A 16,933-nucleotide genomic window follows, 5' to 3' on the forward strand; every position below is an offset into this window, starting at 1 on the left:
CATTCAGCCCCTCAATTATAGCTGATCATCCAACTGAATTCCCTGTTCCCACAATTCCCCCACATCCTCTGATCCCTTTTCTCCCAAGTGCTGTGTCTAACTCCTTCTTGAATTCATGTAATAGTTTGGCCTTGGGAATCACTCTAGGGAATATTCTCTGAACTGCCTCCAATGACATGATATGTTTCCTTAAGTAAGAAGACTAAACCTGCTCACCGTACTCCAGGCATGGTCTCCCCAGCACCTTGTATAGTCGCAGGAAGACTTCCCTACTCTTATACTCCAACTCCCTTGAAATAAGGGCCCACATTCCATGACCCTTCCTGATTATCTGCTGTCCCTGTGTGCTAACTTTCTGTGTTTAATGCACAAGCAATCCCAAAGTACTTTTGTGTTGCATTTTTTCTGCCTTTAATTTAATTTACTTCTCAATTGAAATAACATTCTGTTTTTAGAATCCCTACAGTGTGGAAACAGGCCCTTCAGCCCAGCAAGTCCACACTGACCCTCCGAAGAGTGTCCCACCAAAACCCATTCCCTGGCATTTACCCATGATTCATGCACATAACCTATACAGAGGAACCTCGATTATCCAAACGAGATTGGCGGGCACTATAACGTTTGGGGATATGATGATTCGGTTAATTGGTTCACTGCCTTTCCTCTGGGGTTTGGAGTTTTCTGTTCAGTCCGCTCCCTGTTCAGGAGACGAGATAGCAGCACACAGCGCACGGGCCCCTGCCCCCCCCCGCCAAGCCATCTGCCCCACCCCCAATCCCATCCGCCCCCACTCACCCCAACCACATCCACCCCACACACCCCGAACTCCATCCACCCCCAACCGCATCCACCCCACCCACCCCCAACCGCATCCACTCCCAAACCCCATCCACCCCACCCACCCCCAACCGCATCCACTCCCAAACCCCATCCACCCCACCCACCCCCAACCGCATCCACTCCCAAACCCCATCCACCCCACCCACCCCCAACCGCATCCACTCCCAAACCCCATCCACCCCACCCACCCCCAACCGCATCCACTCCCAAACCCCATCCACCCCACCCAACCCCAGCCGCATCCACTCCCAAACCCCATCCACCCCACCCACCCCCAACCGCATCCACTCCCAAACCCCATCCACCCCACCCACCCACAACCACATCCACTCCCAAACCCCATCCACCCTACCCACCCCCAACCCCATCCACCCCCAACCCCATCCACCTCCACATGCTCCCAAACCTCATCCACCCCTCCACCCCCAACCCTATCCACCCCCAACTCGCTCCCAACTCCATCCGCCCCCACCCACCTCAACCCCATCTACCCCACGCCCCAACCCTGTCTGCCCCCACCCATCCCCAACCCCATCCACCCCCACCCACCCCCAATCCCATCCACCCCCACCCACCCTCAAACCCATCCACCCCCACCCACCCTCAAACCCATCCACCCCAACCACATCCATCACCGCCCACCCCCAACCCCATCTGCCCCCACCTGCCTCCCAAACCCACCTGACACCCGCCCCCGCCCACCTGCTCCCCACCCCACCCCCCAACCCCATGCAACACTGCCCCCTTTCTGGGGCAGCCGGACTAGACACCAACAACAAGACTGCTGCTGCTGCCTGTTTGGGATGGGTGGATGAGTCTCCAAATCACTCATTCACTCTCTCTCACACACGCACCCTTTTATTGCAATGTTTTAACAGGTTCCACCTCTGCCCTGTACAGGACAATGTTGGAGAGATTATCTGGGGAAGGGGGTTTACGATACACCCCTGTGTAGAACTCCAGGGAAAGTGTGGGGGGACAGAGAGAGGGGGGTGGGAGGTCAGTCATTTGGAGACTGTGCCTAGGCTCCCATCAGTCCAGGACGATTCTCGGCAGCACTTCAGGAAGCAGAGTTCACTTTTAATCACTGTAAACAAAGACGCAATCAGTGTTGGAAACACGTCTTTGATGTGATGTTTCTCTCAGGACCTCAAGATCTCTTTCAGATAATCCGATAATCGAGCTTCCTCTTTACTTCCCTGAACAGTATGGGGTAATTTAGCCTGGCCAATTCACCTAACCGGCACATCATTAAATTGTGGGAGGAAACCAGAGCACCAGAGGAAGCCCATGCAGACACAGAGAGAATGAGGGAACTCCACACAGATAGTCACCCCAGGCTGGATTTCAACCCAGTCCCTAGTATTGAGGCAGCAGTGCTAACCACTGAGCCACCGTGCTGCACCTGTCCTTTTGTTCTCCCTTCCCAAAATGAATAAATTCACATTTACCCACATTATACTTGATTTTCCAATTTTTTGCCCATTGACTTAACCTATCAATAACTCTCTGTAACTTTGGTATTCCTCTTACAACCTGCCTTTCTACCTATCCTTTCCTACCTTTCCTTAAGCAATCAATGACTCAATGAAATAGCATGAGGAAAGCCCCTTTCCACTATCGCTACCATCACTGAGTGCCTTTGGACTTCATCAGCTCCAGGAATGCAGTAGTTGATATCAGTGTTCACTTTGAAACTGTTAAGTATGTGTAGTGTCTTCCAGCGAGCTTCGAAAGTGGTAAGGGCTGAATTAGACTGATCGAGTGAAAGGAAAATGGACAAGCCCTTTTGACAATGCTCTGTCCAAGACGGCATTGGATGGACTTTTACATAGTGATGATGTGAGGGATATGGGGAAATTGGCACTCGATAATACAGCCAGATTAAATAAGAACCGATGCAGACATTATGATCTGAATGGGCACCTTCTGCGATTCTGATATTCTTTTGCGTGCTGCTTTCTGCTGCCAGCGAGAGTTTAAATAAATAGGGAGGCCTCACTACAGTCATACGGGGCCTTGATGAGACCACTCCCAGAGTATTGTGTGAGGTTTTGGTCTCTCTACTAAAGAACGGATATACTTGCTACTGAGGGAGTGTAGCAGAGGTTCAGAGTCTGGAGAGAGATTAATCTGACTGGGCCGTAATCACTAGCGATGAAAAGGGATCTAATTGCAATGTATAAAATTCTAAAAAGAACTGGACAGACGCGATGTGGGAAAGATGCTTCTCCTGAGTGAGAAGTCCATAACCAGGGACACAGTCTCAGGAAATTGGCTAGACCGTTTAAGACTGAGGTCAGGAATTTCTTTTTCACTCAAAGACTACTGAACCTGTGAGACTCCCTACCACAGAAGGCCAAGTCGGTGAATATTTTCAAGAAATTAAGAGACACATTTTTAAATTTTTAAAGTCACCAAGGGCGTTGGGGAGATATCCGGAATATGATGTTGAGATGGATGATCAGCCATCGGAATGATGGAGCCACCTGCTCCTATTTTCTATGTTCCTTTACATTGGTGATGGAGAGTCATAAAGTCCCTACAGTGTGGGAGCAGGCCATTCAGCCCATCACATCCACGGCGACCCTCCAAAGAGCAGCATGCCTGGACCCCCCCCTCCCCCAACCCATCGCTGCATTTTCCCATGGCTAACCCACATAGCCTGCACTTCCCCGGACACAATGGGGCAATTTAGCATGGCTAGTCCACCGTAACCTGCACAACTTTGGAATGTGGGAGGAAACTGTAGACATGTGGAAAATGTTCAAGCTCCACACAGAAAGTCACCCAAGGGTGGAATCGAACCTGGGTCCCTGGTGCTGTGAGGCACCATGATGCCCGCGTCAGTGAGATATAAAATCCTTCTGTTTTGTTAATTGTCTTTTTGTTCCCTTCCCACTTTCCATCTGGAACAGGACGAGAGAGATCATCATCGAGTTCCTCAGCGTCGTCCCTGAGCTCAGAACAGTTAAGTCCGGCTCGTTCCTGTAACTCATCCAATGGAAACACCGAGAGTTTACTTTGCTCTAACACACAGTACGTCTAACAACCCTTTACCATTTCTGTCAATGTATCTGAGTAGTCCTTATGACTTTCTCACCTCATTCTTTGATGTTAACAGAGAAGGGGGAACTGGTTACCATTAATCCTTTCCTGTGCATTAAGGCCTAAGTGTGGGGGGAGGGATTCTCTGACTTACGAATAATATCTTATACAAGGGTGCCATTTTAAAGAGTGTGGCGCTGGAAAAGCACAGCAGGTCAGTCAGCATCCGAGCAGCAGGAGAGTCGATCCATCCTATTCCTGATGAAGGGCTTATGCTCGAAACGTCGACTCTCTGGCTCCTCAGATGCTGCCTGACCAGCTGTGCTTTTCCAGCACCACACTCTTTGACTCTGATCTCCAGCATCTGCAGTCCTCACTTTCTCCCTGTCACCTTAATGGTCTGACAATATGCACATTTCCTGCGAACGGCTATTTTATATTGTCTTATGTTGTGTTCCGACTTGAGTACAAATTGACTTGTGAGTGGATTCCTTTCTGCTCTTGCTGCTGTTTCACACACAACACAGGGTCAAATCTCGTGTGGCTCCACAGTGTATTGAATTTGAGTCATCATAACCAGAGCCCAGTGAGGGCAGCTCCATGTTACTGAATTACTGGAGAGCTGCCAACATCACAAAGGCTAACTGCTCAGGGCTTGCTTTCCGAGCTGTGGATTGAAGTGGATTTTTGAGGTCAAGATGGATTGAATGTTGATCTGAATCTGATCCTTATTGCACCCCTGAACTCCCAGTGTGCTGAATAAAGGCCACTTCCCACTCCCTGAAGTGGGAACTCTTGCGGTAATGAACATCAAAAAGGATTTAAAACCTCCAAAGCTTCCAGGGTTTTTGAGTAAAATCCACCTTAAAAAATTCACGCCCTCCGCCATCAACATGCAGAGGCTGCAGTGTGCACCATCTATACGATACACCACAACAACTCACCAAGGGTCCCTGACCCATCCAAACACACAACCTCTTCCATCAATAAATACAAGTTTCCCTAGGGTGGGGGATTTCAGGACACATTTTTATGGTGAGAGGAGAAAGATTTAATAAAGACATGAGGGGAATGTTTTTTACACAGAGAGTGGTTCAGGTGTGGAATGGACTTCCAGAGGAAGTGGTGGATGTGGATACATTTAGGTTTAAAAGACATTTGGATGGACACATGAATGAGAAAGGTTTGGCGGGATATGGGCAAGGAGCTGGCAGGTGGGACTAGTTTAGTTTGGGATTATGGGCAACATGGACTCTTTGGACCAAAGAGTTTCTGTGCTGTATGACGATGAGTCCAACAGATGCATCAGAACACCACCATCTGCAAGTTCCTCCCATGTCGTGTACCATCCCAGCGTTTAAATACATCGCCATTCCTTCAGTGTTCACTGGATCAGAATCCCAGAACTCCCTCCCTAACAGCTCTGTGGGTGAACTGGAGCAATAATATAACTCCAGTTCACTGCCCCCTCTAAGGGATACACAATACCTGCTGGACTAACCAATGGTTTCCACATTCTTTGAACAGACCAATATTTTTTTTAAAAAAGCAATAACGTCACATTTAAAAAATCATCACCCTTACTTGACAGAACTTCACTGATCCTGTAGTAAAGAAAATCTTACATTTATATCAGAAATAAAAAACAGAAATTGTGACAGAAACTCAGTAGATCTGGCAGCATCTGTGGAGAGAAAGCAGAGTTAATATTTTGAGTCCAGTAAGTGGCACGGTGGCTCAGTGGTTAGCACTGCTGCCTCACAGCACCAGGGACTTCAGTTTGATTCCAGCCTCAGGCAACTGCTTGTGTGGAGTTTGCACGTTCTCCCCGTGTCTGTGTGGGTTCCCTCCTGCTATCCAAAAATGTGCAGTTTAGGTGAATTGGCTATGATAGGTTGCCCATAGTGTTCGGGGATAGGTGCATTAGTCAGGGTTACCTATAGGATAGGGGAATGGGTCTGGGTGGGTAACACTTCGGAGGGTAGGTGTGGACTTGTTTTGCCGAAGGGCCTATTGGGATTCTTTGCCCCCTCTTCAGAACTAAAAATGGTTACATTTATATGATACTTTGCATGGACGTTGGACAGCTGTCATGTAAGAGATGTAGCAGAAAATTTATACACAACAAGTTACCGCGAACAGCAATTTGATTACAACCAGGTAATCTGTTTTTATTATGGTGGTTCGGGGATAAATATTGGCCAGGATCCAGGTCCAACAAATGTGTTCTTTTACTGACTAGTGCCAGGAATTACTTAAATCCACTGGGGAGGACAGGCAGAGCCCCAGTTTGAAGCTTCTCATCTCAACAATGCAGAGCTCAATTGCTATTATATTCCAGCTGAAGGCCATAAGAAATAGGAACTGGAGTAGGCCATTTGACTCCTTGAACCTGCTCCACCATTCAGTAGGATCATGGCTGTTCCAACATTCCTCACATCTGCTTTTCTGCCCTTTCCCTATAACCCTTGATTCCCCGACTGATCAAGAATCTATCTATCTCAGCCGTAAATATACACAAGGCGTGATCTATATGGACTTCAGTAAGGCGTTCGCTAAGGTTCCCCTTGGGAGACTGGTTAGCAAGGTTAGATCTCATGGAACATAGGGAGAATTAGCCATTTGGATACAGAACTGGCTCAAAGGTAGAAGACAGAAGCTGGTGGTGGAGGGTTGTTTTTCAGACTGGAGGCCTGTGACCAATGGAGTGCTACAAGGATCGGTGCTGGGTCCACTACTTTTTGTCATTTACATAAATTATTTGGATGCGAACATAAGAGGTATAGTTAGTAAGTTTGCAGATGACACCAAAATTGGAGGTGTAGTGGACAGCAAAGAGGGTTACCTCAGATTACAACAGGATCTGGACCAGATGGGCCAATGGGCTGAGAAGTGGCAGATGGAGTTTAATTCAGATAAATGCGGAGTGCTGCATTTTGGGAAAGCAAATCTTAGCAGGACGTATACACTTAATGGCAAGGTCCTAAGGAGTGTTGCTAAACAAAGAGACCTTGGAGTGCAGGTTCATAGCTCCTTGAAAGTGGAGTCGCAGGTAGATAGGATAGTGAAGAAAGCGTTTGGTATGCTTTCCTTTATTGGTCAGAGTACTGAGTTGGGAGGTCATGTTCGGCTGTTCAGGACATTGGTTAGGCCACTGTTGGAATATTGCATGCAATTCTGGTCTCCCTCCTATTGGAAACATGTTGTGAAACATGAGAGGGTTCAGAAGAGTTTTATAAGGACATTGCCAGGGTTGGAGGATTTGAGCTACAGGGAGAGGCTGAACAGGCTGGGACGAGATTGGGTTGGGATATCTGGTTGGCATGGACGGGTTGGACCAAAGGGTCTGTTTCCATGCTGTACATCTCTGTGACTTTATGACACTGCCCACTTCTCTGAGGCGAGGCTTTAATAACATAGAATCCCTACAATGTGGAAACAGGCCAATTGGCCCAACAAGTCCACACTGACCCGCTGAAGAGTAACCCACCCAGACCCATTCCCCTACTTTAGTACACTACCTTTCCCCTGACTAACACACCAACCTACACATCGCTGAACACCACAGGACAATTTACCGTAGCCAATTCACCCAACCTGTACATTTTAGACTGTGGAAGGAAACCCACGCAGACACAAGGAGAACACGCAAACTCCATACAGACAGTCACCTGGAATTGAGCCCAGGTCCCTGGCGCTGTGAGGCAGCAGTGCTAGCCACTGAGCCACCGTGCCACCCTGGCTTGACTTTTACACTTGGATCATGCAATGGGACTTGAAGCCAGGTCCTCAGGACTAAGAGGTGAATGTGCTCCCAACTGAGCCACAGTTGATGTGGTGAGAATATTTCCTGCACTGAGCACCATTCCTGCACCTCCCCATGCTGATCCTGTGTAAGTGTGGTCCCAGCCAAGAAAGTAAGTAATAGGCAGTTGCGGTTCTCCCTCCTACCATTCTTCTATCTGCTAGACTGTCAGAGAAAACTAATCCTGGCCTGTTTTTCAAACTTCAAGTCCTTCAGACTAAGAATACTATGGAGGCTTGTCCGCTCGGTTGTTTGAGCAGCTAAACCAAGTCTGTGCCATACCATGTGATAGGATTGCTGCCACAATCAGCTCAAAGCCGATAAAGTTACATGACTTGGTCTAACGCGGTGAGGGAAAACCACTGACTGGTCTAACTGGAATATGGAATGAGCTGCCAGAGGAAGTGGTGGAGGCTGGTACAATTACAGCATTTAAAAGGCATCTGGATGGGTATATGAATAGGAAGGGTTTAGAGGGATATGGACTGGGTGCTGGCAGATGAGACTAGATTGGGTTGGGATATCTGGTCGGCATGGACGAGTTGGGCTGAAGGGTCTGTTTCTGTGCTGTACATCTCTATGACTCTATTACACTAAACGAGGCTTTTTTTCTTGAACGAGGAGTGTGGTTATTACATATTAGCGACTCGTTACTTTCTTATCTCAGACATTGTGACAGAGACTGTGAGAAGGATTGGAATATTAAATGTTTTTTTCACTAAGATACCAAACTATTCGGCTCACAATTCCATATGACATTATCACAGTTGGTGGTGTTTAAGTTCTGCTCAGTATTAACCCTTTCAAACCTTACACCCTTACACAACAGGCATTGAGCATCTGGAGGTCAGCGAAGTGTTCATCTGGAAAGAAAAAGTGAAGGAAAGGAAGAGCTTACAGTGATTTCATAACCTCAGAATGTCACCAACACTTTCCAGTGAATGAGATATCTTTGATGTGATGGAAGGTGCCATCAACAGCAGCACCCGCTCAGCAATAACCTGCTCAGTTCCACCAGGACCACTCAGCTCATTACAGCCTTGGTTCAAACATGGACACAAGAGCTGAATTCCAGAGGGAGAGGAGAGTGAGAGCCCTTGGCATCAAGGCTGCATTTGACCAAGTGTGACATCAATGAGCCCTGGCAAAACTGGAATCAATGGGGATCAGGGGGCAAACTCTCCAGTGGTTGCAGTCATAGCTGGCACATAGGAAGATGGCTGTGTCTGCTGGAGGTCAGTCATCTCCAGGACATCTCTACAGGAGTTCCTCAGGGTAGTGTCCTAGGTCCAACCATCGTCAGGAATTTAGTCAAAGACATTCCCTCTATCACAAGGTCAGAAGTGGGGATGTTCACTGATGAATGCACAATCTTCAGCAACATTTGCTGTTGCTCAGATACTGAAGCAGAGCATGTTCAAATGCAACAAGATATGGACAGTATTTGGCTTCGGCTGACGAGTGGCAAGTAACATTTGTGACACAAAAATGCCAGGCTATGTTCATCACCAATATGAGACTATTTAACCACGGCTTTCTTGACAGTCAATGGTGTTGTCATCACTGACTCCTCTCCTACCAACATCCTGCAGGATACCTTTGACCAGAAACTCAACTGGACTCACCTCATAAACACAGTGGGCTACAAAAGGAGGTCAGAGGCTAGGTATACTGCAGTGAGTAACTCACCTCCTGACTTCCCAAAGCCTGCCCACCATCTGCAAGGTACCACATCCACAAATGTCCACTCCCTCCACTACTGGCACTCAGTAGGAGCAGTGTGTAACATCTACAAGGTGCACTGCAGAAATTCACGAAAGATCTTCAGATAGCGCCTTCCAAACCCACAACTATGTCTATCTAGAAAGACATGGGCAGCAGACACATGGGAGTACCAGCGCCCTCCAAGTTCCCCTCCAAGTCATACACCATCCCGACTTGGAAATATATTATTATTCCTTCGTTGTCGTTGGGTAAAAGTTCTGGAACTCTCTCTGTAACAACATTGTGGGTCTATCTACAGCACAGAGACTGCAGTAGTTCAAGAAGACAGCTCGCCACCACCTTCTCAAGGGCAACTAGAAATGCTGGCCCAGCCAGTGACACCCATGTCTGAGACATGAATTTAAAAAGAAGTGCAGTCTTTATTGCAGTGTAATAAAATTTGAAAAGGTTTCCGTGCTTTTAGATTACGACTGCTCCATTCTCCATTAAATGTAGAACATAGAACATTACAGCGCAGTACAAGCCCTTTGGCCCTTGACCTTGCACCAACCTGTAAAACCAATCTGTAGTCTATCTAACCTACACTACTCCATTTTTATCCATATGTTTATCTAATGACTATTTAAAGCCCCTAAAGTTGGTGAGTCTACGACTGTTGCAAAGTGATCAAGTGAAAATCCTGCAGGCCACCTCTACCTTTTACTATTAGTCTGCATCCAAACTGATTTCAACCCTCAGCAAAGGGGGGAATGATGCTGTAGTATTAATGTCACAGTACCCAGTAATACAGAAGATTGTGTATGGCTTGGAGGGGAACTTACAGGCGCTGGTATTCCCATGTGTCTGCTGCCCATATCTTTCTAGATGAACATGGTTTTGGGTTTGGAAGGTGCCATCTGAGGATCTTTGGTGAATTTCTGCAGTGCACCTTGGAGATATTACACATTGCTGCTACTGAGTGCCAGAAGTGGGGGGAGTGGAAATTTGTGGATGTGGTGCCTGACAGATGGTGGGCAGGCTTTGGGAAGTCAGGAGGTGAGTTACTCACTGCAGTATTCCTAGCCTCTGACCTCCTTTTGTAGCCACTGTGTTTGTGTGGTGAGCCCAGTTGAGTTTCTGGTCAATGGTAACCTGCAGGATCAGACTATGGCCTGAGTTCAAATCCCACTATGGTAACTGATGGAGTTTAATATCAGTTGATACATCTGGATTGTGAAGTTGGTGAATTGTTACCATGGTAACTATCATCAATTGTCATAACAGTCCTCCTTGTTCAGGAGTGTCCTTCGGGAGAGGAGATCTGCTAGCCCTAGCTGGTTGACCTTTAACTGCCCTTTACGAGGTCTATGGGATAGGCTCAATTAGCTCAGTTGACTGGTTTTCAATGCAGCATACGTGGGTTCAATTCCCACACAGGCTGAGGTCACCATGAAAGTTTGGTATCGCTACCAAGCCTGAAACACGATGACCCTCGGGCTAAACTCTAATGAGAGGGTGGGACCATGGTAACTTTACCCTACACCCCTTACTCTAATTCTGCAGGTGACCATAAGCCAACTGCGAGAATATGGGAGAGCAATAGAAATGGTCAGATTGTAACATATCTGTTTAGACATGACTTTGTGCTGCACTTGTGCCATGCTCCACTGGAGTTCGAGAACAGGGTCAATAAAGGGTGACGCTGGAAAGGCACAGCATGGTCAGGCAGCATCTGAGGAGAAAGAGAGTCAATGTTTCAGGCAGGACCTTTCATAAGAATGAATAATGAAGGATCCTGCTCGAAATGTCGACTCTCCTGCCTCTTGGATGCTGCTTGACCTACTGTGCTTTTCTAGCTCCACGCTTTACCGACTCTGACTCTCCAGCATCTGCAGTCCTCACTACCTGCGAGTTCAAGAACAGGGATGTCTTGCTATCATTATACAGGGCCTTAAAGTCATAAAGTCATACAGCACTGAAACAGACCCTTCAGTCCAACTCATCCATGCTTGCCAACCTTTCCAAACTAAGATAGCCCCATTTGCCTGCATTTGGCCCATATCCCTCTAAACCTTTCCTATCCATGTCCTGTCCAAATGTCTTTTCGATGTTGTAACTGTATCTGCATCTACCACTTCCTCTGGCAGCTCATTCCACACAGGAACCACCCTCTGTGTGAAAAAGGTGCGCCCCTCGGGTCCCTTTTCAATCTTTCTCCCCTCACCCTAAAATATACCATCCAGTGTAGAATTCCCCTACCCTAGGGAAAAGGCCTTTGCCATGCACCTTACCTATACTCCTCATCATTTTATAAACCTCCATAAAGTCACCCTTCAACCTCCAGTGAAAAAAGTCCCAGACGCTCCAGCCTCTCCTTATAACTCAAACCCTTGGTGAGACCACACCTGGAGTATTGTGTGAAGTTTCAGAATTCTTATCTGAGGGAGGATGCTCTTGCTACAGAGAGAGTGCGGTGAATGTTTACTGGACAGACGCCTGAGATGGCAAGACTGAGGTGTGAGGAGATGGCATATTCACTGGAGTTTTGAAGAATGAGGTGTTATCTCATAGAAGCCTATAAAATTCTAACAGAACCAGACAGGGTAGATGCAGGAAGGATATTCCTGATGACAGCAGAGTCCAGAACCAGGCCTAAGGTTATGATGTAGACCATTTAGGACTGAACTGATGAGAAACCTCTTCACACAGAGACTGGGGATTCACTACCCCAGAAAGCAGTTGAGGCCAAAACATTGTATGATTTGAATGAGTTGGATGCAGTACTTGGGGCTAAAGGGATCAAAGAAAATGGGGGCGAAAAGCAGGAACAGGCTATTGATTTGGATGAGGTGAAAGTGAGGACTGCAGATGTTGGAGATCAGGTTCAAAACGTGTGGCGCTGGAAAAGCACAGCAGGTCAGGCAGCATCCGAGCAGCAGGAGAAACAACGCTTTGGGCATAAGCCCTTCATCAGGATTCAAAGGGCCGAATGGCCTGCTCCTGCCTCTGTTTTCTATGTCTCTACGTAAACTATTTTCCCAATTTGATGGCATTGCTTGGCACTGACTTCAGCTGAGTCTGAGCAGTGCCAGAGAGAGGGAGTGAGTGAGATATCATCCTTTGTTCTGGAAGGTTGTTGGATTTATATCATCTGAAGCATGTCAGGCCACATGTGCAGGTTGCTGCTTTGATTGTGGAGGGTGAAGGGTTCAATATTCCTAATCAAACAAACATTTTCGAGACTGTCAGGGAGTGGAAACGGGAAAAATGTGAAACCAGCCCTACCATGATGAAACATGAATGTGTGCCCGTGTCAAATCCCCTGACAGTGGGCCTCAGAATTTGCCTCATGGTTTCACTGTAGGAGTGTTAAAACCACTTTGATGAACCACCAAGTTTTGTTTTCTCTCCCGCCGCCGAGGAGCCTTAATATTTTAATGTGTGTCACAGTTTGCTCTCTAAGATTGTGCTTTTTTATCTCTTGGTTGCTATAGCAATGAGGGAATTCAGCTCGTTACCATCACCAAATCCGCAGGCCTTGGATTGACTGTGACAGGGGGATCCAACAGGCCTGATGGACCCAAAGTCTATGTGGAGGACATCATCTTGGGAGGAGATTGTCAGAAGGTAAAGATGAAATCATTGTGACAGTGACGAACCAGTGAGTTGAAAAAACTGAGCTCACGGGAAAAAAAAAGATTCAATTTCCCACTTTTCACGTTTTCTAACTTGAAGTTTGAGCACTCATTCCAGGCCTTGCAATGACTTGGTTCCTGAGTCCTGACTATACCCTTCACCTCAAGTTCAAATCGAACATTAGACTGTGGCACTTTATTTGGCAATTGTTGCAGACTTTTCACCCCCTCTCGGATCCCCTCTATACAGAGCACATCTTTCATGGTCAGCAATTCGGCTTGGCAGCCTAACCAGGAGCCTTGACTATGAATCTCTGTGTTAAAACCAAGTGAATACTTTGGTCATGTGTGCGTATTTTTTAGGCTTCTGAAGGATGAGCTGGTTAATGGTTTGATGAGATGAAGCCAATGAAAAAAAAACGTAATTGAGAACTGGTTTATTTGTCAGACTACATAGAGTCATAGAGATGTACAGCACGGAAACAGACCCTTCAGGTCCAACTCATCCATGCCAACCAGATATCCCAACCCAATCTAGTCCCATTTGCCAGCACTTGGCCCATATCCCTCTAAACCCTTCCTATTCATATACCCATCCAGATGCCTTTTAAATGATGTAATTGTACCAGCCTTCACCACTTCTCCTGGCATCTAATTCCACCACATACCATCCTCTGCATGAAAAAGTTGCCCCTTAGGTCCCTTTTAAATTTTTCCCCTCTCACCTTTAGCCTATGCCGTCTAGTTCTGTGAGATAAAACCAAACTGTTAATGATGAATTTTAATGATTTCCCTAATGTCTCCATTTGTAACTGAAATAGTAAAGCACGCAGTGTTTGTGATGGAGAATATACGCCAACATCTTTACTCTGTGTCTGAGTAGCCCTTAATCCACTTGTAGAGACCTTTCCCATTACTAACAACCAGGCCCTGACCAACATGAGGTGACAGCATCTCGCCAACTCGGATGGGTGAGTTCCCCTTCTCTCTTCTCAGCTGTGGCTTTCTGCTGGTCTGTGGGGTTTGATGTGTCAGACTGTCATAGAGTTGTAGGGATGTAGAGCACGGAAACAAATCCTTCGGTCCAACCCGTCCATACGACCAGATATCCCAACCCAATCTAGTCCCACCTGCCAGCACCCAGTCCATATCCCTCCAAACTCTTCCTATTCATATACCCATCCAGATGCCTTTTAAATGTTGCAATTGTACCAGCCTCCACCACATCCTCCACTAACCAAAGAGTGGTCTTCCTGCAACGTGGCTATCTGGAGCTTACCTTCTCCTGTTCCTGATTGAACAGGTCACAGTCCATAACAAAACTCTGAATAGCTCAAGAGGGAAACTTCTCCAGCATCATTAGCCAATGCCTGATCGAAGTGGCGCCAGTTTTAGTTCTGCATGACAGAACAGAGCAACCAGAAAAGATGTATGACCAATAGCTGATCTCGTGTCACCCATTGTATCCTATTAGTGAAATAACCCTTACTGCCTCGTACAATCATAAACCCAAAATAGTGTGGGAAGCAGTATTCATCTGCCTTTCATGCACTTACTTCATTGTTCCTTGCCTTCGAGTGCTGTGGGAAAGCTTCATCCCAACTTAATTTAGATATCAACTTAACAAAACTCATGCCAAGGTCGTTAGTGGTGGAAATAATCATAACTTAAGAAAGGTGACAACAACGGTCTGAGTTATAGGGAGAGGTTGGAAAAGCTAGGACTTTTTTTCTTCAGAACGTAGGAGACTGAGGGGGGACCTTATAGAGGTATGTAAGATCATGAGAGGCATGGATAGGGTGAATGCACTCAGTCTTTTTCTCAGGGTTAGGGAATCAAGGACGAAAGGGCATCAGTTTAAGGTGAGAGGGGAAAGAATAAAAAGGAATCTGAGAGGCATTCTTTTTAAACAGGGTGGGACACATAAGAAGCTGCCAGTGGAAGTGGCTGAGGCAGGTACATTAACAACAATTAAAAGGCAATTGGATAAATACATGGATAGGAAAGGGTAAGAAGGATATGGGCCAAGTGCAGGGAAATAGGGTTAGTGTGGATGGACATTTCAGTCAGCACAGACCAGTTTGGGTTAAAGGGCCTGTCTCTGAGGTGTAGGACTCTATGACTCTAATGTATGCACAGTATCCAATTTGGGTGAATCAATGCGAAACACGGATTGATGGTCTAGGATGGTGCAATGCCGTTTCATCACTGGAGATGAGGGTTCAGGTCAAGTCAAATTGAGAGGGTGAAAATCATTTTGTGATGCCTCCCAAAGTTGGGGAAACCAGACGGGGATCCATATGAACTTCAGGCCTTGATGAGGAGGATTTTGGCATTGAATTGACTACCTGACTTCTAGACAGATTATCCCCTCACCGCCACGTGGAACTGGGTACAGAACCCATCTAGCTGTCAGTGGTAATGTCCACTCCTCTAGAAGGGACAGGGTGTGAAGGTGAAAATAACCCTCCCAGTCAGGGTGGAGGTGTATCTGCTGAGTTTGGGAGAAGACACATATTTGGTGAAGGGTATTGGTGCCTTTTGCCACCTCACCATGAGTATCTGTTGATATTTTGTTTGCTTTTTTTTAGATTTCCTAGAGTGTGGAAACAGGCCCATCGGCCCAACAAGTCCACACCAACCCTCTGAAGAGCAACCCACCCAGACTCATTCCCCAACATTTACCCCTGACTAATGCACCTAACACTATGGGCAATTGAGCATAGCCAATTTACCTAACCTGCACATCTTTGGAGTGTGGGAGGAAACCCACACAGACACGGGGAGAATGTGCAAACTCCACACAGACAGTTGCGTTGAGCATGGCTCATGTCTGTTTCTCCAAAAGTAGATATTTGGATCATTCCACAGCAGTGACTTTTCCTACCTTGATAAGCACAAACTAATGTCTCCACAAATGTACATTTCAAAAGTCATACATTACATTGGAAAGCTGTGGAGTTCCCGCAGAAAAATCGGGTTAACCTTGTTTTTTATTCATTCATGGGATGAGGGTGTCGCTGGCTAGGCCAGCACTTACTGCCCATCCCTAATTGCCCAGAGGGCAGGTAAGAGTCAACCACACTGCTGTGGGTCTGGAGTCACATGACCAGAAAAGGATGGCAGTTTCCTTCCCTAAGGACATAAGTGAAGCAAGTGGGCTTTTCCTGACAGTTGATTCATGATCATCATTGGACTCTTAATTCCAGATTTTCATTGAATTCACATTCCACCATCTGCCATGTTAGGACTCAAACTCTGAACACTACCTGGACCTCTGGATAAACAGCCCAGTTGGTAACACCACAAGGCCATCACCTCCTATTGTTGAAATGCTGTACATTCTTGTCTAAGTAATGAATGACCACTGCCAACTCCATCTCTCAATGAATTTTCTTGTAATTGTTTGAAGGATGGCCGACTCCGTCCAGGTGACCAGTTGGTTGCTATTAACAAGAAGTCCCTGATTGGAGTGACGTATGAGGAAGCTAGGAGCATCCTCAATAAAATGACGATCGCGTAAGTAATTATTTCACACACTGTGTGTGAGCTCTGTGCCTCAGGGATATCACTTGTCGCCCCAGAGTCAGATGTTGGTGGGTCCTCCTAGTTCTAAGCTTGAATACACAGTTTACCAGCTCAGTGCCAACCTCCCGCTGTCAGGGGTGTCATCTCTCAGAGCAGACGTCTCCTAGAGCAATTGTCTGCTCTACACTACAGAATTAGAATTAGAATCCCCCAGTTTGGAAACAGGCCCTTTGGTCCTGCAAGTCTACACCAACTCTCTGAAGAGTAACCCACCCAGATCCATTTCCCTATTACTCTAACCAAAAGAGAAAATGCTGGAAAATCTCAGCAGGTCTGGCAGCATCTGTAAGGAGAGAAAAGAGCTGATGTTTCG

General features: G+C 46.7%; 1 protein-coding gene across 1 annotated transcript in view; it reads left to right on the plus strand.

Moving 5' to 3' along the window:
- si:dkeyp-72e1.9 (syntaxin-binding protein 4) overlaps positions 1-16,933 on the plus strand; it is a 132,372-nt gene that overhangs the window by 82,657 nt on the left and 32,782 nt on the right. The window contains exons 9-11 of the mRNA XM_060840946.1: positions 3,759-3,879; positions 12,892-13,024; positions 16,445-16,551. Of these exons, the coding sequence (XP_060696929.1) occupies positions 3,759-3,879; positions 12,892-13,024; positions 16,445-16,551 (361 nt within the window). The remainder of the gene's footprint in view (positions 1-3,758; positions 3,880-12,891; positions 13,025-16,444; positions 16,552-16,933) is intronic.

The sequence above is a fragment of the Hemiscyllium ocellatum genome, chromosome 20, assembly GCF_020745735.1.
Source record: "Hemiscyllium ocellatum isolate sHemOce1 chromosome 20, sHemOce1.pat.X.cur, whole genome shotgun sequence".
Classification (NCBI taxonomy): Eukaryota; Metazoa; Chordata; class Chondrichthyes; order Orectolobiformes; family Hemiscylliidae; genus Hemiscyllium; species Hemiscyllium ocellatum.